At 42.8% G+C, this 23,838-nt stretch overlaps 1 protein-coding gene across 19 annotated transcripts in view; it reads right to left on the bottom strand.

The window, feature by feature from the left end:
* LRRC7 (leucine rich repeat containing 7) overlaps nucleotides 1-23,838 on the bottom strand; it is a 169,537-nt gene that overhangs the window by 36,762 nt on the left and 108,937 nt on the right. For all 19 annotated transcript variants that reach the window (XM_072343217.1, XM_072343232.1, XM_072343219.1 and 16 more), the window contains 6 exons: nucleotides 8,327-8,390; nucleotides 7,622-7,696; nucleotides 6,417-6,561; nucleotides 4,509-4,581; nucleotides 1,591-1,720; nucleotides 1,086-1,201 (listed from right to left, as the gene is read on the bottom strand). In XM_072343217.1, the coding sequence (XP_072199318.1) occupies nucleotides 1,086-1,201; nucleotides 1,591-1,720; nucleotides 4,509-4,581; nucleotides 6,417-6,561; nucleotides 7,622-7,696; nucleotides 8,327-8,390 (603 nt within the window). The remainder of the gene's footprint in view (nucleotides 1-1,085; nucleotides 1,202-1,590; nucleotides 1,721-4,508; nucleotides 4,582-6,416; nucleotides 6,562-7,621; nucleotides 7,697-8,326; nucleotides 8,391-23,838) is intronic.

Raw genomic sequence — 23,838 nt, 5'->3', positions numbered from 1 at the left:
AGCTCAAACCCCCAACACTGCAGTGCGCGGATGGGACAGTGCACCCACGTCCCTGGGAAAGCACTGGGACCTGAAACCCAAAGTCAAGAAGATCTAAGGTTGGATTCTGGGACTTGGGCAGTTTCCACAAACCCTGAGTTCGGTTTGACTTTACACACTGGTCTGTATGTAATGTGTTTTATGATACACCACTGCACTGAGGACAATGATCTAATGGAATGAAGTAAACAATTCTGAATAGATGGATTACAAGGATTTCAACATTATTTGATGTTATACCTTACGGTCAGCCTTAATTTAACCACAAAACTGCTGACAGTGAATCAGACCCAGGTGCACAAAGTGCTTCCCCAGATATTTACTGGATACGAGCTGGCTGAAACAGAACAGTGTTCACACGCTGAGTATTAACACAACCTTGGAGAAGATGAATCTAGAAGCTCCACAGAAAAGCCATTTGTGGCTGCAGGGGGAGCACAGGACGGAGACCAAGAGTCTCACAGTGAGCACTGTGTTTCACAAACAGCCACATGCAGGAGAGCAGAGAACCTGGTGGGTTCTGCTGGATTTTGACAGGACCTTTGTCCCACTGAAGGAAGCAGAACATTTTCCTTTGATTTTGGTGGAGCTGGGGTGATGTTTTGTGCTCTTGCATGTAATGATCTCATACAGCAGCTTGTCGCAATTTTCTCATCAGGGCACAGCACTAAACTATAAGGCTGTACCCAGTTTTACAGCCAAATATCTCACTGTCACGTGGAAACAGCAGCAGATAAAATAGGCGAGCGGCCTTTCATCTCTGATAGAGCACTGAGACTCAGATCCTTGCCCCATTCCAACTTGGCTTTGGATGCCAGTAGAATTAAAACCAAACCATGAAGATTAATCAAATCAAGATATTTTTCCCTATGATTTAAATATTTCAAGTACTTATAAATACAGCATTATATGCTTCATATACACCTATGTATCTTACATCAGCAATAAAACTAAAATATAATATAACACAAAATAACTAAAAAGAATCAGCTCTTTTTTCAAACACGTTCTTACGACGTGAGTTAGGAAGATGATTTGAACCATACCTGTTATCACTCAGGTTTAACACCCTCAGCTTCTGCATCTGACCTATTTCATCTGGAAGAAATTCCAGCTTGTTGGAGCGCAGAGACATCACCGTTACGTTTTTACAACTCCCGATCTGTGAGAATGGAAAAAAACCAAAAGCAAAGGTATAACAACACTCGCTTTGGAAAAGGTTATTACCACTCACTTAACATCAGAAGGTGGCCATGTTATCTTTTTTCCCCCCCTATAATTAACAAAGAACAGAAAATGCAGAATCCAAAGGCAGAAAATGTGGTCTTTTGTCAGAAACATCAGGGAAAAGCACCACGCCACCCGCACCGCTGCTTCTGAGCAATGCTCTCCCCTCTGCATGAAAATCTAATTGCTAACTTGATTTTTACTACTTTACTGCTGTTGCAGTAAATTAATTGCTTTGATGGATGCTGTGACTTAACAGGGATGGAATCTCAGGCCTATCACAAAACGTTTTGATGTAATTTGAAGACAGAATCAGCTTCTCACTTCTCTGGGCAGCTCAGGAAGGAAATTCTCATCCACAGCCAGCGTCCTCAGGTTGTGAAGGTAACCGATGGTGGAAGGCAACGACTCCAACTCATTACAGCTGCAGTCAAATTCTTCTAATAAAGATAAACTGAAATTGTAAATGCACTTGTTAGATGCTGAGGGTTAAGTAACAAAATTTGCCATCTAAAACCTTTGGATGTTTCAAATCATCACAGTTCCGCAGACATTGTGCCCTGAAGATGGAACCTTTATTGCAGGTTTCCCTAGAAGTTAATAACAGTATCATTAATGCTGTGCTGCTCATTCCAATCATGGAATTGAAGTTCTGTGACTCACTGAGAATGCCATCATTCCCCACTTCCACCGCCCCTCTTTTGCTCCATATGTACTATGAGTTTCCTCTCAAGTGCTCGTACCAAATACGTGCGTGAATGGGAGAAGCCCAACTTGAAAGCTTTTTCAATTAAAGATGCATATGTTTTACTGATGATAACACAAACAGAAAAGCTCAAAAATAGAAAAGCTAATTTTGAACAACTGTTTCTAATGGAAACTGGAGGCTCTCATCCCCTGAGCTGTATTGGTGTGAGTTCCCATGACAGCAAAGAGTGACTTGACTTTATTTGTAAGATATTGTCTGGCACAGATGTTCTCAGCTTCGGTTCTTCCCGCTGACATCACCAGTAGGCAAACAAAGATGGCCACAATAAAAGCAAAGCGTTTAGTTCAGAAAGTGATTTGTCATTCACCATGGCTTGTGGATGAACGCCATGCTGAGAATAACTGCTATAATTCCAATCACGCCAATTTAGCTAAAATTTCATTAGCTTTAATGTATTAGCTTTAATGTCTTCTTGGGCTTGAAATCTATAGGGAACGATCTGGATTTAGAAGAACAGACAAAAATCAGATACGCCATCCACTGAAATGGGGCAGCAGTCAGTGCACACCCGGAGGTTGCTGAGGAATATTTTGGGGCAGATTGGTGGCACTGAGGGTCACGGGCAGCAGGTATGGCATGGTTGGGTTTGGGGATCTCAGAGGGCATTTCCAACTTCAGTGATTCCGTGACTCTACAGAACAGTCCTATGACACCGTGCAGTGGCTCCTAAGTTAACAAAGTTACCACACCATTTCCTATGTGTGGGCTGCAACCTTTGTACCCAGAAAGCAGAAGCAGGGGCATTCACTGCAGTCCTGTGGGTGCAGTCTCCAATTCGTAAAGCCCCGTATGTAAATCCTCTGATAGCATCTAATGAAGATAAATATATGCTGAATTGTTTTCCTGAGCTGAGTCTGCCGAGCATAGCATCTTGCAGGTCCAACTCCAAATGCCATTTACAGGCTTGTGCTCTGAACATGCTTGCCAAAAATGAGGGTGGCAGTTCACCGCTAACAACATTGACTCAGGCAGTGCTGAAAGGCTCCGTGTCTCATCAGGAAATTGGTCCCTGGAGGGAGAATTCCCTCCTCCACATTGCTAATCTTTGTGTGAGAATAATACACTCTGCAGTGGGTACCGTGCCCATCATTTAGGAGAAAGAGACCCAGTAGGAAACCATCCAAGTGGATGAGTCAGAGAAGGGAAGTTCATTTTGATGTGGGAGACACTGTCCTCATTAAGCCAGGGAAAGTACTACCTTTAAAAATAATGGGATAATATTGGGTGATTAACCTACTGCTCTGCAGTCACACCTTCCAGAGCAGCAGTGTGCATCTCTTACAACATAATCATGGATCCTCTACAAATAATACTGAACAGATATTAAGAGAGGGAATTCCCATTGTCATGGCAGCTTTGGAAAGATGACTCCCCAAATTGCTAAAGGTAACGTTGGACACAACATCAACCTTCCTGCACAATGCCCAGCACAGCTTGGAGCCGTACGAGCTCTCGCTGTCAGGACTGATTGCAGCACAGCCAGATTCCCATTTGGTCATTCACGCAGCCAACTTCTAATGCCCACCATTAATACCGCATCAGTACAACGCACTGCAAGCAGCACGTCACAGGAAGCCAGACGTGAGATTTCAGTGGGTAGTTCTCACTGCCCACACGTTCAGATTTTTTCTTCCCTGACGCTATATGAACAACAAAATTATTATTGAGAATATTACTACAAAGTAGGAACAGGAGTGGGACAGCACCGGCTATGGAGGTCAGAGAGGATTTCTACTCTAAAGATCTCACCATACCATTCTCTGCTAGGAAAGGCAACTATAAATCAAATGAAAGCACCGACTTCCAAGGAATGGCAGAATAATCACATTCTGAAGCAAGGCCGTTAGCTCTTAGTGTTGCTTTGGAAACAGGCCTGGACCTGCTTTGAGTTTTACAGTAAGTTGTGGATTTCAAGCAGGCAATACGCTGAGGCAGCAGAGGGAAGCTCTGCATGCAGCAGCACCACGTGGAATTTTGCACCAAAGACCATGCAGAATCTGATCGAATCTCAGCAAACCAGGACTTTTAAGGTATTTTCACATCTTTTATGTATACACCTACTAAATTGTCACGGCTTTTTCATTTATGCTCCTTCAATATTTTAAGACACCTTAATACATATGTGGTATACAGCCATCTTCTTTCCAACATCAGTCCTAGCTGTTGCTATGGAAACTGCCATTCCCCCAGTTCTTATCTTTCTTCTACTTTTGTTGCTCTGCTCATCCAAACTGCAAGTGATTCATACAGAAAACACCCTCCACCCTTTGTGATGAAAAATACGGTACGTGTCACCTTCCTATTGCTGGTGCCAGTGTAAGTCAGAGAAGCTGCTGCTCCACACGTAGACACGACAGGCTGTGTGTCAGGGGCACCTCTGGGGGTTGTTTTGTAATTCAGCGCATCTTCTCTGTCTTACTTTTGATTTCAGAGAAAAGCAAGCTGAAGGGAAAAGGTTTCTCTTGATACTCACTTTCCAATGGCATTGGGCAAAATCGTGAGCTGATTGTCATCAACTTTTAACGTGGTGAGCCTTTTCAGCAGCCCTGCAGAACAGGAGAGGAAGGAGAGAAAAATATTCCACATTCATCGTCGTCACTTTCTGTAATCCCCAGTATCCTCAATTAAACAATAACATCCAGCTCTGTGTAGCATAGATCTAGATTTTAGAAATGATGCAGTGCACAAACACACGCTCGGCCCATTGAAAATATGTTCCATTACAATGCAGCACAGGTTAAATGTTGAGCTGAAATGCAATGAGGACAGCCCTAAGTGTATTCTGAAGTCCTGAAAAACATGAAGAGGAATAAAAAGGAACTGAATCCTGTTGCCCTGATTAAAAGGTGCTCAGGTCCCAGAAGGACCACAGCAAAGCTATCTAAAGTAAATGCTACCCTTAGAGTGCTTCACAATATGGAGGAACAGATGACTGGAATCGGTCCTGAAGGCATTTGTGCATGCAGCTGACTCTATTTGTTAAGAGAACTGCTAGATACTGAAGTGTCAGCATTTACCCAGGGATGACACTTCTGCTTTACACTGTGCAATGGGAAATCAGTGCAATAGAAGAAAGAATGGGAAAATCATTGCATCACGGTGGCTGAAACTGAGATTGGTGTCGTCAGAAAATAAGATTCCCACCTTTTGGAAGTTACTGACATTTCCAAGTGTGTTTTTACCCCAAAGGAGCTCTGGAAACACCAAAATAGCTTTTTCTTTTTAAACATACATTTGTACTTGAGTATTATTTTAGTATATATTTTAGCATCATAATATTAGCAGTGGGCATAATATAAATTAACTACTTATATAAAGAAAACTGTGAAGTGGAATGCACCGTAATATGAAAGCTGAAGCAGATGAAAAGTCCACCTCAAATGGCCGTCAGAAGCATTACTCACTTCTACCAGAGTATGTTTCTGTTGAAAAGCCAACGTGTTCCAGCAGACACCCAGCCTACAGCAACACTGTCTTTTAAGAGGAAGAATTTCTACCAAACAGAATTGCAGCAAGCTGTCACCTGAAAATGCAGCACTGAAATGGCTCTTTCTGCTTTGCTTCAGTTACACCTATTATGATTCAGTAATGGGAACTTGGAAACGAGCACTGAGTTCACAATCCTCAATGTAAGCATCCTTCTGTACCAGAGTTACGTAACCTGGAAAAATCAATCTGCATGTGTACATCAGAGAACTGCATTGAGAATAAACTGCAGGGATGGTGCGATACCACATTAGAGCAAAACATGAGTGAAAGTCACTCTGTAAATATTCATGTAGTAGAGTTTCATTAGCCAGCGATACAGTCTGGAGGCTTCACTCTGTTAATTAAAATAGGGGAGGGTCCACAGCTCCATGTTCCAAGACATTGTGCATCTTGGGGGCTTCTCTGCTGGAAGCAAAAGAAGAGAGGAGGGACATGCAGCGTTCCTGAAGGAAACCTGAGGGATCGGTTGTACAGAGCCATGTACCTACAGACAGCTTCCAGGGATCGTGTTCTAAGTAATTCAGAAATTCCATATATGGTAACATAGTCAAAACAGAAAATGAACAGGTTGAGCTATTTCTTCATTTAACACCATCACTGGAACTGCACTACTGTGACTAATTTTCTTCAGGAGCATAATACTGTTGATATAACCACTTCTACATTTCTGTTCTAATGTAGATCAGATCAATAGCATCTCTATGTAGTTTCTTGAAAAATACAGATCAGAACAATCTAGGCCTTCTAACCACGGATTCCTATTTTTTTCTGATGTTCAGAGCAGTCTTTATGGGCTGCCCCGATACCAGATACATCCAGTTCCTTTGGAGTTTAATGGCAGTTCTTCCAGCTTTATCACAAAGCCGAGCGTAAAAACAGGAGCTTTGCTCACCTATGGAGTCTGGCAGTTGCTGCAACATATTTGATGACAACAGGAGGTCTTCAAGTCCTTCACATCCCGATATGTCCAAATCAACAGTTTCTATCCTGTTTTTTGACATATCCAGGTACACGAGCTGTTTTAACTTTCCTATAGACTTAATAGCATGTTACAGAGCGTTACTTCAACAGATAGACATGGCATACCAATATCCAAGTTTAAAGACAAACAACTGCAATACTTCTTCTACTGGTTATCTCAGAATGCTTTTCTATTTGTACCACTGAATCAGCACTGGGATTTCTTCAGAAAGCCACAGAAGGAAAGGCTGAGGCAGTGCTGAAGATCAGCTGCTCTGTGAGCCCAGCTGATAATCCTAAGTCCTATTAAAATGCTGCCCATTGCCATTATCATGCCAGCCTATCATTCTGGAAATGACATGCACCAAAATAAATAATAAACTCCAAGCAGATTCTGGTGCTCTGGATTCATTAAATCTGGGGGGAATTTGAGTTCCCAGCGTCACACTGCTTTATTGCTTTCTTTGGTTGGATATGGATCCCAGGGACACGACTCCCAGCCCACCCACCCACTGCTGCACTGAGGTGACACCTGGCATCAGTGCATCCTCGTGTCATATTCCTTGCCTTCATTTTCTAAAGTCTAAAATCGGGTTTCAGATTTTCATAGCTCAGTCATGAGAGGTTAATCCCAACAGGTTCCTTTGTGAACACATTCACTGCGGCTTCTAACATCCACGAGCAACAGGACAGAAAGTTCTCAGATTTCTTTGACAGTCTGTTGGCACACAGAGTTTGAAGGCAGCAGAAGCAATCTGCCTCTTGGTCCATTATCACAGGGCAGTCAGTTTGTTCTGGATCTGACATTTCACCAAGAGAATCAGCAAAATTGATGCTGTTGTTTTCCTTACAATGAAGTGTGCCTGAGAAGGCAGTAGGAAACAACTTCCCTCGCAATGCAAACCACACAAAGCTCAGATAAAACAGGTACACTCCAATGTAATTACCATCATGAAGTAGCACAACATTTAGAAGGCCTTTGTGTGCATGGCAATTTTGAGCCTTTTATTTCTTGGTAATGATATTAGAACTAACTGAAAATATGAACCTATTCAGGAAACACACATGCGCTCATTTACTGCATGGTGAACTGTTCATCATTAGTAGCATTAGATGACATAAAATAAATGTTCATACCCCAGGTAGTATTTGCAGAGAGTTATTGTCCATCCATAATTCCTTCAGGTTTTGTATCTGTTCGAGAACCTCAGGCTGCGGAAAAGAACAGATCACGTTATGGACACGTCTATCAAATGTGCCAGTTCAGCATCTCAGCACCTTCAGAGAGCCATTGAAATATCTCCTGCACTCTGAGTTCCTTGGAACGTTGCACTTCCCATAAGAAGTTCTCTTCCTGCTGCCCAGCCATGCGGCATATTGGGCAGTAAGGAACCCACCCCCCATAGCTCAGTGCCTCCATCCTACGCGCAGTGGCATCATGTGTTTCTATTAGAAAAACAATTAGTCAATAATTGGAAGGTAATTTATTTTGCCTAAGCTAATTCTATTGAATTTTCTTTTTCTTCTTTGATGATTAAAATTACTTCTAATTTCCAGGTTAAGTTAATTAGCGGTCATTTTGTGCTATTTGTTCCTGTGATGATTAATGATTTTTTTTCTTCCAGTCTTCACTGAGGTTAATGTGGAGAATCATCATTTCTCCTCTCAACTTCCATTTTCTTCTCAGTTCCTCTTATTAGACGGATACTTTCCCAAAGGCAGCAGACTGCTCCTGTGGCTGCACGTGGCCACAACACCTTAATGCCTTTCAAGCACAAGTCCAGCCCCCCGAGCACAGAGCACAAAATGACACAGGCGTTTGCTGAAAGGGGCATTTCTTACCAGTTCAGAGAATTCATTATTGCCCAGATCAAGTCTCTCCAGCTGAGTCAGCTTGTGCATCGACCTGCAACAGAGCAGGAAATATCTAAGATGGAATTTTTCCTTGGAAACAGTCGGTCAGCTTTTTGCTTAGACAAGAATAAAGCCCAAATGATATTGCTGGTGTAAAAAGAGTTAGATCAGATGGACGTCACTGCAAATGACAACAACACACTTCTGCTTTTGGACACCAGCTAAAGTTCTGGAACTGGAAAACCAGCAACAACTACAAGAATATAAAAGCAAACATCAAATCATGGTACACTTTTGCACTGTTACTCAAGGACAACGACTCACCTGTGAGCAACTGAAAACTGTATCAATTGTGGTGACTAAATTAATTTGCAAACTTTTGTTTTCTTTATGAACTCCTAAAAAGCAATCTAGCTTTTTGCAGCAGAAATACAAAGGGTGACTGTAACTCCCCTAACACTGCAAGAGCGCTGAGCTCCTGTTGCAAATGGATGAAAAGCAGCATACAGGTTTCTAACTCGGGGATCAGTTTGAGACTTCAGCCTCTGTGATGCAGAGCACAGCTGGGCTGGAGAGGGGTGACGCAACATCAGCCACAGCAGCTCACCCTCCTGCCCAGCATTATCAGAGAGAGAAATAGGAAGGCAGCATTTGAAAGCAACCAAAGTTCATTTCAAATGTACGTTATGGGGTAAAGGGCTTTAAAGGAGGGATTGTCTGGATTTACGTCTGCAACTAATCACCATGTAACAGCTAAAAAGGCACTTTTGTTGCTTGGGCACAGGTAACTCAAACGGTGAAATAAAAGTTAGGAGTAACTGGGTGAGATTCTTGAGTTAAGGAAGTGAATGGGATAAATCTCCCCCATTTATCTCCAAATCTACACTGTGAGAAAAAAAAATGGTTCTCTCAATCACATGAGAGAATCACACGTGGCATCCAGGCACAACAACTGCAAAAAGCACTTAGAACCTACCAGCATGAATACAGGTAAGCCTTTGAGAACACACAGGTGTTTAAAAAACTGTGCCTGTGGTGTGTTCTGAGCATCGACCCAAAGAAGAAATCCCAAAACAGCAAAGATAATTTCAAGATGGAAAGAAAAATGCTGAGCAACTTTGTAACACGAGCTGAAGGATGGAAGGTCTGAGATGGATGGAGTACTGCCATTGCTCCCAATGGGAAGGATGTTCTGCTCGTGTGTGGAACACAGCATTGCTCACATCCCTGCCAGATGCAGATCACTGCCACTTCACTCACCCTACTGTGTCAGAATCCACAGCTGTACAAAGCCAAGGCTATTCAAAATTACCACGACACTAAAAACTAAACAGCATCTTCATGTGAATATATTGATCTCTATGGTTTATGATGAGTGACTTGATGTTAGTAAATGATTTTGAGTAGCGCAGTCAATACTTTATAAAAGGTCATTAAATTTGAACCAAATCGCTTCATAAATATTTCCTGAAGATCGTAATCATTTTAAGAAACTGAAATAATGATGCTTACGTTCCTCCAGTGCTGCACTAAACAAGGTGTGTGGGACAGAGCACGTGCTATGCAGGTGGTGCAATATGCCACAATGCTGCCACCAGCCTTCCTTCCTGTCGGGGTGTCCCTCACCCAGCCTTGGCTCTGCCGGCACCTCCTGGCATTTCTGGAGCACAGTCTGGGCCAGGATCACAGAACCATTCGGGTTAGAAAAGAGCTCTGAGATCCCTGAACCCAACCCATCCCCACCGTGCCTACTGACCACATCCCTAAAATGGATCCTTTCCAAAAGGCACAAAGCACAGCTGTCCTGTTACGGGTAAAGTCCAAATGCAGTAAATTAAATACTGCCTTTGTTTCCATGGACATAACTGGGATGGCATCTTCCTGCTGCTGCAGAACTTCGTGCTCAGTCCTGGTAGACCAATAAGCTCCGAACACAGCACCATGTTACAGTGGAGGTAAATTAAAAACAAAAACAACAGAAAAAATGAAAGGACACAAACAACTAAAGAATTCAGTATGAAGCAGAAGTACTCTGCTACTTAGAGGCCTTCTGCAGTACTCGGAGTTGATCCTAATCCAAGAATTATCACAGCCGTTACTGATGGCATCTCTGCCATTGACCCTTTTATCTCTATGTTCTGTATCAGAAGTAAAGCCAATCATTAAAGATGCTACAAGTAAGCAATGGAGACTTGCTTTGATGTTTCAATTACAGGAAAATGATGTGATGGGGTTGGGTAGAGAACACTGAGGAACATCTATTGTGAGAAAACTTCATACTTTTTTTTCCTAAAATACTTCTAAAAAACCCACAAATGTTTGACAAAAATGCAAATTTCATCCTTCAACACAAGGCATTTTCTTCTAAACATGTTATTGAGATGAAAAACCTTGTAGATAAACAAACACTTGGATCTCAGGTTTCTGAGATCATGTATTTTATTACTTCCTTTAAGTAAACAGCCTCCACAACTGACCTCCTGCATTCCTCCATCTTTCAGCTCAACTTCGAGGAACGAATGTTAGGATCACAATAGAAGATCAAGCACTGGTTGTGCTTCTGTACTTTAGAGAAATTAATGATCAGCAGAGAAGAGTTGTTAAAACACATCTGGGCCTCCTGGGTGGAAAAGTAATGCCTGTTTTAGGAAGACAAGGTGCAAAACATGATGACGGAGTTCAAGCCTAAAGCACGGAGTGGTTAAATCTGAAACCACACTTATCAATATAACTATGATTATCAAGACTGAGTGCACATGATTAAACAAAGTGGCTTTTTATACACTGTATGCTGACCCCCCTTCCTTTTAAGTCAGTAATATAACTCTTGATTGATGCTCCCCAATTCCCAGCCTGCTTCTTACTGTATTTTGGTTCCTACAGTATTCATTACTTTGAAATATTATTGCTATAAAACCAAAAGAAATGATGCAAATATTTCATCTTTCAGGAGTATCTCTTCAATATGCAAGAGCGCCCGGAAGACTGGGAGCCATTCACGGAGCAGTAAGTGCTCCTCTGGCACAGCAGATGATGATAGTGAAGCAGGATAATGAAGTCACCTGCAAACACGAAGATTTTCCACTCGTTTCCCCAAAGGGTTCTGTTTGATATTCTGCTCTCCATTAAAATTTGAGTTAACGATGTCTTTAACCCCTCTGGTCCTTTAACTCCGCTGCAATTCTCTTTGGAAATATCATGCAAGAGCTGACTGTCATTTTACAGATCCAGACAAAAGCTCCTTCGTTTTTAAACAAAGCTGTAACATTCTCAGGTCAGACCATTTACACCCAGTATCTCACCAAATAACTTCCAGGCCACTGAAAATGTTTAGATCTGGTCTCAGTTGTTGCACTGGAAACTTTCACCACTGTGCCTTAACTGATTGATTATTAGTCCAGTTCACATTTCTAACACTCAGATACAGGATGTAAATACTGAATACAAGTTATCTCAATGGGGAAAGCCATAACACTGGTAACTGCAAACACTTGGTGACGACGGACTGCCTCACTACCACTAAGATTCTCATTTAGTTATGAGGATCCTTCCCATGAATGCACACTGCAGTGCGGCTGCAGGACAAATAACTGCAATTACTCAACCACCACTGGCCAGTTGCTGCTCTGGGGAGCTCACCTCAGCACGTGAGCATTGCAGCTTTATCACTGCCTGCACACGCAGATGTTAAAGGATTTCCCATCAGAGCACTGGCTGAATACAGACAAGTATCTCACTTCCACTTCTGTGTTTCATATTTGCATTCTACCTTTGAACGTAACTTTTACTTTAAAAGCTCTGCTTTACAGCACTGTAAATTCATTCTAGTAAATAAATTTTAACTACATCTTTAAAACACGATGGCACAACTTCTCATGGCAGACAAACAAATCGTTTCAGAAACAGCAGCACTTCTATAGAGGCAGATGAATTTCAGCTATCTGCTACGGGGCTCTGCAAGAAGACAAAGCACACTGCAAAGGTACCCATGGGAACGAACACCCCATCCCATTTCCCATTACTCTGTGATATTTTTGCCTCCTTCATGCTACTACTTATATTTTTCTTCCCAAAAGATCCATTATACTTTCTTACGAGTGACCATTTTGTGAAGGAGGAACGGGGAAGGTGCAATTATGAGTAATGCTCAGTTAAATATTCATTGCTTCAATGACGTAATGTAATTTAATTAATGTGATAATAAAACTTGCAGCCAAATTTTTCACATAAATCTCAGCCCAGATCACATTTGGATCCATTCCTCCGTCCATAGGCAAGTGCAGGAGTTACATGGAGGAGACTGCAGAGCTCACCGAGGGGTGCACTGTGTGCAGAGTAATAAGCTCATGAGAAACTACAAGTGTGCAAAAACCAACGTAAAGATTAGTGAATATTGGGTGAAAAACCAACACAACTCACACCAGTTTGAATCACATTCGTGCTACAGAAGATTTAACAAACGCTACAAAATTCAGTGGTGCCAAGTGGAAGCCATCAGGATTACATGCATTGCCTCAAATGTTCTTGCAGGTTTGTTTAGATTACCTTATTGAGAAGTTACATACCCACACATTGTAAATACGTTTCATCACCAGGAAAACACCACGCTTTAACAGCTTGTGGAAATAAACTCAGCTATCACACACTGTTTCAGTGCACAGTTTATTGTGCACAGTAATTTTTATGCTAAAGTTCAGAGGCTCTTCCTTTTCTAGCACTTCAAACCTTACAACATAACTTTATTAATTAATCAGCCCAGGGTTTGCATTGTAAGAACAGTACTTAATGTTAGTCACCTGCGTTAAATGTTGCAGAACAGTTAAAATTTAAACAGGGATGAAGTATTACATTGCATCACCTATTTCCTTATGCTGCACCTAATGGACTACATGGAAATCTCAGCATTGAGCCAGGCTGGATGTGGCTCTGGGCAGCCTGATCTGGTGGCTGACGGCCCTGCACGCAGCAGAGGGTTGAACCAAGATGATCACTGTGTTCCTTTTCAACCCAGGCCGTTCTATGATTCTATGATGACTTTCAGTGAATCTCACATCCAGAAATTCAAATATTCTAGATATTGGAAAGCAAAGAACCATGAGTATAAATTAATCTGCCATGAACAATCAAATCTGCCTAGGCTTCAAAATAACAGAACATGTTGAACGAAAAACTGATTATGAAGATACCAAAAATTGCTATACATGGAGTGAAATATATGTATATATGTGAAATAACTATCAAAACAGCATTTATTTCAACTTCAGTTATACCCAAGAACACATACATTGCTATTTTAAATATCAACCCACAAATCAGAGGATACAGTAGAGATCATGGGATGATGCCTAGAGTAACTCTGTGTTGCTTTGCTACTCTTCTATGGCCTGGTCGTTACTGCAGCCAGGAGCAGGCAGCCCACCAGCTGCATGGCTGCCAAGAACGCCACTGCAAAGCACAGCCAGACTGCTGATCTGGATCAGACCTACTGGGTGATGGGCAAGGAGGGCACACACTCTCCATCTCAGGTGAGAAAACCAACCTCAGTGGCCAAAAGATGGAACTGCTGGTGCAGAAGGTGTCTGAACACAGCCCACTGACCTACGGCTTAGGAGCCTTTACCTAATTCCATGTCAAGGGCTCAGAAATAAAAAGCACCACTGAGAAAGACGCCCTCCACACAGAAGTTGCAAATAGAGCCATTCCGTGACTCAGAACAAAACCAGGCAGGTCGTCCTGCAAAAAACTTCTGTGTGCTAAATGTAAGGATGTTAAAAACATGTCACTGAGCTAAAGCAAAGCTTCCTGCACAGGGACCCAAATTGCACCTGGTTTTGTTTGTGGTGGAAATGGATCAGGTCTCCAAATAAACCTCTCAGCTCAGGACCCAGTAATGAATCACTCTGCAGGCAGCAAGGTTAGAACAGCTGATCACAGAGAAAGGTGAAATCATCACAGCTTTCACCCTCGATCGCACGCCCATTCCTTTCCCAACATGGCTTCCTGAGCCACTGGGAGCCACTTTGACACGCAAGGCTGAAAATACCACCTTGTCCTGACCTTCCATCTCCTTTGCCAGAGAGCAGGGAGGAGACCTGAGCTAAACATCAACTTGGTCACAATATCAGCCAGGATGAACCAAGTCCAATGGGCATTCACAAATCCTGAGGAGCCAAATCTCCTGAACAATCTAACCCGAAAGCAGGAACCAAAGAATGTCGCCCTCAACACATTTCATACTTAGCAGACCATTTGATTCCTGTTTCTACTCAATCACGGCCCGAAGTCATCACCAACATGTAGGAAAAGACAGGAACATTCCTGCAGCTAAAGCCACAGAAACAAAATGAAGATGAGCTAAGAAAAGACAACGATGAATGCGAGATGAAAAATGATGTGACTGACGAACAATCTCGGTACTAATTGAGGAAGAGAGATGGAAGTAATTGTGATATAAAAGTAAAGACCCCTGCAGTACATTCACACATATGTACGCTGCAGTTCTTCAGAACAGCCAGTCATAAGTGTCAGAATACAAGCAGCTGAGAGCCTTCAAGTTTTGCATCACTATTCCTGATTTCTCAGGTTACATAAATAAGACATCTCACGGTGCAGAGAATTTCCCAGTGCTAAAGGGAAAAGGTGCCCAAAGCGACCTTCTGCACAGCACAGGCCAGAGCTTGGGCTGGGCTCTGCCTGGTGGCCTTCAGGGGACTGCTGATGCACTGCAGGGCAACTGGTCAGGCTGTCCTTGCAGAGACATCTGCAGGTACAGCTTCTGCATCTTGATGCAGCAACAAATACAAATGTCTCTAAACTCCCCTTGCAGTTTTAACTGTACGCAGGGGGTTTTATTCTGCAGATGATTTTTAGCCAAGTAGAATTAAAAGAATACCAACTTACGGTGCTCTGAGCATACTGAGCAATTTCCTTGCGTACCACAGCACAGCCATACCCCAGAAAGCTGAACAGGCTAATTAGATCTCATTAATAACAGTCAGAGGGAACTCTTTGTGTCTTCAGCTCCACAGTGCTCTGGGAGGAGCTCGAGGTTCCAGCGTAATTAAGAACAAAATGAATGCAAGGTGAACCAGAGTGAGTCTTCATGGTTGTAAATGCTTTCTCCCCACCCACCACTTTGCACCGTGAAGACTCTATCCAGAATTTAACCCTGCTAGTCACGTATAAAATAGAAATCAAATCTGGATCTGCTAATTGGAAGTTGTCCATAGAATCACAGAATGGCCTGGGCTGTAAAGGACCACAGTGACCACCTCAGCTACGTGCTGAACTCTGCTCAGGATTACCCTGGGTGGCAGAAGGGGCAGCACTCTTTCATTCAGAGCTACAAGAAGTTCTGGCTGTATCACCTCCCCACAGGAGGAATGGCAAAAAATGGCCACCATTACCTCTAGCCAACAAGAACTGGGGCCATTTTTCAGTCAAGTTTGGCCCACTAAGCATGGCCACAAACTGCTCCTATAACAGGAAAGCCACGCAAAGCATTTTTGTGCACCTTCCCTCAGCAAGTACATCTACTTTAAAACAGCCTAATAGAGAGATGTGTGGTAGTAGTGCCTTAATAAAATACTGGCAATGTTTTAATATCGCATTGCCAAAGCAAGAAGTCTTCTGGAATGTGATTCATTAAACTCAGCCAGAGTTACTATTTAAAGAAAACAGGTCATCACGAAAGATGAAAACATTTGTAATCTCAGAGTGCAAGAAGCAGTTTACATCTTTATCATAAACTAGGAAAAAAGTGGAACAGCCTTTCAGAAATAGCAGTCTAAAGCAAAGCTTTTAAGCCTATATTTAGCTGTTCCTGGACACGTTCTCAGCTGATATAAATTCAGTTCCGTTGACTTCCACACACTTCACACAACCTGCGGTTCTGCAAATCAACTTCCTAAAGCAGCAGCTTGGAGATGGAAAGGATTCCAGCAGCATAAATGTTGCTAAAATGAATGGGACTAATGTTCTTAAGTCACAAGAATGATTTGTGTAATTCCATTTTCAGGATTAATGGAAATCACAATTATCAGATTTACAAATAACATTTAATGGCTGAAAAATCGGAATGGATTTTGCCACCTTTTAGATATCTGAATATCTTTCCGAGCCTTTTATTGGCTCAACGCCGCTGAGCTGAAACCAAAGAGACAAACGAGACCAGATCTGCAGCCTTCCAACATCAAAAGGACAAACGTTTGTACTTATCTTAAAGGCAAAGCAGAGCAATATTGAAATAGAGGACAAGAATAAAATAACTTTATCTGACAGCATTTCAAACAATGTTTTAAATTGCCAAAGATGCTCCTTAGTGATACATGCCATTTTCTGTACTAAAATGATATTTACAGAGAATTGCCAGTATTCAATACATGCGATGTTTAAACTACATTTTTTAATGTTGTTTTTTAATTTATTTTTTCAATTAAAAATGAAGTTTTTATTGGTAGATGCTTTTAATATGCAAACCTAACTTCTGTGAAATACCTGCAGTTATTTTCACTGTGTTGTCCCAAAGCAGAATCTCATCTACAGGACTTTATATTGCTTCACAAACAAGTTACTACGTGTTACTTCTATATCTGTTAAGACACTGCTTAGAAACCCTGATCCTCTGTGCTTCCTTATACAGTTTCACTGCATTTCAGGTACGATCAACATAAATACGGGTTAAAATGATTTCCATAGATATGTATTCATAGTCATGACAACAGGAACAGCACAGTGCTGACTGCAAAGCTGCAGCAGACACGTTATAGGTGCTCTATTGGATGGCTGGCTTCACAATTTCATTTGTGACTCAGACTAAAAAACGTAGCAGATGAGATTCCTCTGGTTTCCATTAGAAATACCTTACATGGAAAATTGTAGATAATAGTGACCTTCTGAGCTTTCAAGTTAGTGGAAGAAAACACAACAGCTGCCTTCGTCACAAAGGAATGTCAAGTACTGAGAGTAAAATATTGTGTAAAAAGGTCCATTTTTCATAGAAGTTTTGAGAACTGCTTTTGCAGATCTCATTTGATCCAAAGGGGCAGCTGAAACACCAAGATTCTAATTAGAACTTCAGCCATTCAGCAAAGTAAAACAAAACAGGATGATCAACTTTGTTGCCTACAGTAAATAAGCAAATAAGCCCATAGAAGCATTTCACAGTATTTTTGGCAGAAAACATCAGCCTCAGCTCTCACAAATAAGACCGCATGGCTAAAACACATCGCCAGTATTTCCACACTGTTATATTTCATTCTAGTCAGAACCTGAAACTGTGCAATCAAGCCTCAAAAGCTCAGCTTACATTTTGAGACTGAAAACACATGAACACAAAAAGGTTAATCTTAACAATGGGAAAGAGCCCTACCACCACCATCACCATCAGTTCAAACCACGGGGACTGAAACACACGCCGTCTGATTGAAGCCTGATTGAGATTCAGGCTCATAGGAATTATCTGCCAACCACGCAGACCTCTGCCCCCATCCATGCAGGAGTTCTCTTCCAAGCTGCCCACCCTGGCTGTGTGTGCAGAGACAAACACCAAATTATCCCGCATCAATTTCTGTCCCCTCAGTGTAAGTAACACGGCATTTTTAGAGCCTTCTTGTGCGGGAATGCATGCACACATCCTGCATGTATTCTCCTTCCTATTTATCCATTATACCTTTAGCTCTTCCCGATCCTTGCTTCATTTTGAACTTTTTCTAACGAGGCCTCATTTTTTAATACAATGTCACAAACACTTCATCTCTAGTGGAAATACTTTGACAAAGAACATCCAGCTTTGGCAGGGCTCTATTAGATGGATGACTCAGACATTTCACATCCTAACAAGAGACTCGTGGCTTTTTTCCTTCAACACAACCACTGGTTGAAGAACCCCCCACTTACACCATAATTCCTTATCAGTCCCTCAGTACGTGACCTTGCACGCTGCTTTATTTCATTTAATCCAGTTTTGATTTCTCAGAATTCCACAGTTTTTCCAATTCTCCCAAACTTCCTCAGAAGTTCCATTTTCTCCAGACATCAGCTGCTGAGGGTCCCCTCTCGGTAATGTCTGCATGGTACATTGCTTGCTAAAAGCAAGGTATTACAGAAAGGACATAAACAAACCCCAAACGAAGAGCTCTAACACCTACTGTCAAGAAAATCAAAGAAGAGATGAGAAGCCACAGCTTTGTGTGGGAACAGTGAGTCACACGGATGAGTACAAGAAACACAAGTATTTTCTCATCACTTACCAGCTCCTGCTGTTTCTCAGACACCGGTGACTCACCATTTACAAATGCAGTTTCTACAATTCTTCAATTTCACCCATTTCTACTGAAAGAAATTCCACAAAACTCTGAAAAGGTGTTTTCCTCATCTCAAACGGCTCTAAAAACAAGAACCATACCAACTACTTCCATTTACTCAAAGGCATTAAAAAAAATACGGGCAGATTGCCTGGCTGCTTTGTGTAAGCAACAGAACGGGTACAGTCTTCAGCTCTCTTCTGCAGTCAGGAAGCACCTTCGGCTCCCCCCAGGAATCCAAAAGGATATAAATGTCCCAAAGCATTGAGTCGAGGAGTAACACGTCTCCTGTACAATCATAAATGTTGGAAAAGATCCTCTAGATCAAGTCCAACCACCAACCCATCACCATCATGCCTGTTAAACAAGTCCCTAAGTGCCACCATCTACACTATGGTGTGTAGTCATCACTGATCACTCGAGTCATCACTGTTCTTGCATTGGGATTGCAGTGTGAATTGGTGCCTTGGCCAACACACTTGGACAAAGGAGTAATCAGCCAAGAGGGGTAACATCTACATCAGTGAGGAGAACTTAAATTACTTGCTGCATCTCACTGCCACTAGATTGTCTGAGGCCAACTACTATGACATACTTGAGTAACATTAGACATTGAACATAAACCAAAAAGGGAGAAAGAAAGAGAGAGAGAGGTATATATAAGCCCCTATGAAGTGCAGTGAATGTTTATGACTGCCCTTCAATAGACTACTGGCTAACTTAAAAGTTTTTGTTGCTACAAAACCATGTTCAGAAAGTTCCTCTCCAGCTCAGTAAATCCAGGTTGTAGTTTTGGCTGAAAAACTGAGGAAGCTTTACTTCAATCAGCACAAAAACTGCACTGCCCTGACACAACCAAGGAGAGAGGAACCATCTCTGAGCTTGGTTATGTGCCACTGCTCCTAAAACATCTGCCTAAAAACAAACAAACAACAAAAAAAAAAAAAGGTATTTCGACTTGGGGTAACATATCTATCTCATATAGGAAAAAAAGAACTGAAAAGTAATGGTAAAATAAGCAGGTGCCCATTGGTAGCACTTGGTTACAATCAATATTCTGGATTCACATTCATTTTGAACACAGAAGTCTGTGATTTTCAATCTTTCAGGTAGAATATCAGTCTCTGTTTGGGAGCTCTCCTCCTTAATGGAACATTTATTGAAACTAAACAGCCAGAAAATAGGCTCTGGGCCTCAAACTGCCATATCAATGAAGCAGTCCAGCCCTAAGCAGTGCAGATCAGCTCCTGCTGCATGACTGAGGGCTGACTCACCTAACACAGAGGTTGTTTCCTACCGCGTAGGCAGCACAGCCATGACTTCACCTCTCTGAATTTTCATTCAAATCATTTTCTATAACTTCCCAGAAGCAACTAATTGGTAGGAAGAGGCGTACTTTGTGTAACGATGCACATTAACATAAACAGAAGCACTCAGCATTTATCCAACAGTGGGAAAACATGGCAGGACTTCATGTCATTTACACAATAACCAAAGGACACGGCATACACTGGGCACTGGAGGGGCTGGGTTAACCCCACAGCTGGGGAGTCACTGCCAGCCCACTGAAGGGCTCTACTGGAGCGTCTACACTCAGAGTCCTCCATGTAGGGCAGCCCCATAATGCAACACAGGGGTCACAGTCCCAGCACAACATTTATTTGGTAAATGGTTTCCAAACACCAACACAGACACTGCTGGCCTGATAATTAACCACTAGGTACAAAAAGCCTCATTGTGCACTCATACAGGAAAACAGCACTTCAATTCGTACAGGTGAGACAAAGCCACGCAGGCTGGAGCTGCAATTAAGAGAGCGAAATGGAGAAACAGGTTACAGTGGTGTGAAAGCTGCTTGTCTGCACCAAGATGGGAGTGCTGGGACAGCTCTGCAAGCTGTCTGTCCCCAGACAGACTGCACAGAACAAACAACCTACGTGGGTAATGCTGAACAGCTGACAGACAAGCAGAATATGCCCTGCTGAGGAGCAGGAAGGAAAGGTGGAGGTGCTCACTGAGTGCACCCACCTTCCTTGTAGCTGGTATCCACATTCCCCACTGGCAGCATCTCCGGGATGAGGGGTGACAGCCTCACAGTGCAGGAAAGAAGGTTCTGTTGCCGTGTGCAATTGAACAGATTGAACACCAGGAGAAATATCTTTTCCTAAAGAGAGCAGCCAGGTGCTGGCACAGGCAGCCCAGGTTTGGCTGGAGGTGGATTCACTGTCTCTGGGGGTGTCCCAGAGCTGTGGGGACACGGCCCTGAGGTTGATGAGCAGTGGAAGCTCAGAGGGCTTTTCCAACCATCATGGCTTCCTTGCTCTATGATCCACTCTCCTCACTCTGGGTGCATCCACCTTCCTCAATTTGTGCTCAGGACAATTTATCGTTGGGGCAGATTTGCCATCTCAGTGTGCACACATCCAAATAAGGAAAACAGAACAGTACGGGTAGCTATAAAAGGGACAGAAAACATCTTCAGAAATGTCTGAAAAAAGGCATAAAAAGTAATAACACATCTTTATTCAAGCACCTCGGGAGCAGGAAACCTGCCAGAAGCCTCTGGAAAGGATATAAAAGGAATGCTCCAAAAGAAAGGTCACAGCAGAAAACCTAAATTAATTTGTATCCAGAGCCTGGGCTGGCTCCCGTGCTGCAGTGCTCACCCACAGAGTCACTGGAAGGTTTGTCTTCAGCAGAAGTCAGAATAAAGCAAATAAAAAGGAAGAACAAGAATCGCTGAGAAGAGATGGAACTCAGGGTATGAGCCCAGACTGTGTGTGTGTCACACGTGGTGCCTCAGTGCTGGGGATGGGCAGCCTGTAAGAAACGTCACAACAACCCCTGCATTGCTCCAGGATACACTGAGGAAGCCACGTGTCAGTGACTGCCATCTGCACCAGGCTAATTAACAGGAGCTCTTCTAACATGAAGGGATGCTTGAAGAAATATGACACACTGGGGGAATTCAGCACCATTTTCAGCATGACTCAGAAACTCTTGGAGTCTATCAAAAGAGCACGAGAGATCTGGGCAGTGAAGTCTACCAAAAGCACGTGTGGAGGTCCATCACTGGGAGTTCTTAACATAAGCACCTGTGTGAAGAGAGAGGGTCTTCACATGCATAGAGTGCAAGAAACAGGAATTTTATCTGAGTGGGAAGAGGAGCTGCCAACTGCACCCAGCTCTGGGTGCCTGCCACTGACTTTGTAAGTGACTTAAGAAAGGATGTTGGGCCTTTCCAGGAGGTGGCATCACTGCCACAAACAGACTGAGGGCAGGGCAAGCCCTTGGGGCACCTGCAGGACCCAAATCACCAACAGCAGCACACCAAGGGGCTCTTCTCCCTTGGCAGCCTCCTGCTTTCCCACGTCTTCAGACCCAGGCTGGACTACAGCGCTACCCTGTAGGAAAGAAGCTGGGAACTGCAGCCCTCCACTCTGAGAAATGGCTCCAGCACAGAATAATTAAACACTGAAGAGCAAGTTGCCTCATTCAGAACCCACTGAAGCTAGCAGAAATCTCTGCGCTGAACTTAATTGCTTCAGTTTGGGTGCAAAATGCCTGAAAGCATCAGTGGCAATTGGAAAGCCTCAACTTCAGCTTCACATACATATTCAGCAGGGTAACATTTACAGAGCAGAATGCTACAGAGCTACTGGGAGCTGCGCTCTATTAAGCATCGCCCTGAGCCATTACACAGTGATATTACATGTCATTACAGCAAGAAAAGACCACCTTTACCAAACAGAATAATACAGATTATCCTGGTTGGGTCTTTGAGCCATGGATAGCGCCTGCAGAGGTGGTTACATTGCTCAAACCTCAGAAACTCACAGATGCTCCAGAAATTTTAACAGGAATTGAAGTGGAAAAAAAACCAAACAGATTCTTTCCTGTTTTTGTTGCAAAAATTACTGCTTTGAAAAGGTATTAGAAAATATCTGCAATATTGGCCAGAGGTTTCCAGATATTTCTTAATGCCCCGAAGCTCCTGGAAGCAGGTAGCTTTAATAACCACGTAAGAGAGAAAAGAAATAATTGTTTTTAAAAAGCTGTTTTGTGCAGAGCTGTACAGTCAACATACAAACACTTTCAGCATTTAAGAAGTAGCAGTAAAACCTTCTGAAGAGAAAGTGCTGCTGATGGAGAACAGGAACACCCCACGCTGAGCTCCTGCACACCAGGAACACAACACTGCATTGATTTCCTATTGGAAAGTGCCATGGAATACACTGATATGGTTGGACTTGTCTTACATGGAGAAAAATTAGGCTAACAAACTCAACAGCCAACAGAGAGCTCTTGTTTCTTAATGCAAAGTATATAAGGTGGTGAGGCACTGGAACAGGTTGCCCAAGGAGGCTGTGGATGCCCCATCCCTGCAGGCATTCAAGGCCAGGCTGGATGTGGCTCTGGGCAGCCTGGGCTGCTGGTTGGTGACCCTGCACACAGCAGGGGGTTGGAAGGAGATGAGCATTGGGGTTCTTTTCAACCCAGGCCATTCTGTGATTAAAGAACACCACTCTGGAGATCCCTGCTCTGGTTAGGGAGCTTCCTTTCAAGCAGCAGTTATTAGCATTTACTCATCTGATGATTTTGTAACTAAATTTGAACGTTTGGCACTTGGTTACCATGGATACATTTTAAAACAACCTTGACTTGTTGACTGAGTGGCAAAAAATAGAGCTACAGTAAACACAAAACACATTTAATTGCTGTTTATGCCAAGTTGCTAAATGCTTCCCTTAGAAAGCCTTCATGCACGTACAGCTGACAGCACAGCACAGCGGACAGACTGCCATCTGCTTTTGGGTAACTTTTCATTCCACATGATTTAAGTTGCATTTAACATGGTAATAGCACTGAGCAGATTGTTGCCGTGCACAATTATAATCCAAACCCCATACTTGCCCAGGTGCTAGCGAAACCCTCGCTAGGGCCAAAAGGACCACCGTGACTCATCAAGAAAGGTGGCAAAATGGCGTTTATTAGGAGTAATCAATACCTTATATACCTTACTACTTCGTCTACGCCCCCTAGGGCACGTTTGAAATGCGCGCGCCCAAAGTACATCACTAGATAGGGGACGGAAGAGGCTGGTTTACTATCACCGTCACATCCCGAAAAAGCCCCGCTACCGCCTATATGCTTGTACTACAAGGTTCAGCCTCGTTAGCATCTACAACATCTCCC

The sequence above is a fragment of the Excalfactoria chinensis genome, chromosome 8 (assembly GCF_039878825.1).
Source record: "Excalfactoria chinensis isolate bCotChi1 chromosome 8, bCotChi1.hap2, whole genome shotgun sequence".
NCBI lineage: Eukaryota > Metazoa > Chordata > Aves > Galliformes > Phasianidae > Excalfactoria > Excalfactoria chinensis.
The sequence above is the reverse complement of the archived record's forward strand: the minus strand, read 5'-3'. Positions and strand labels throughout refer to the sequence as shown.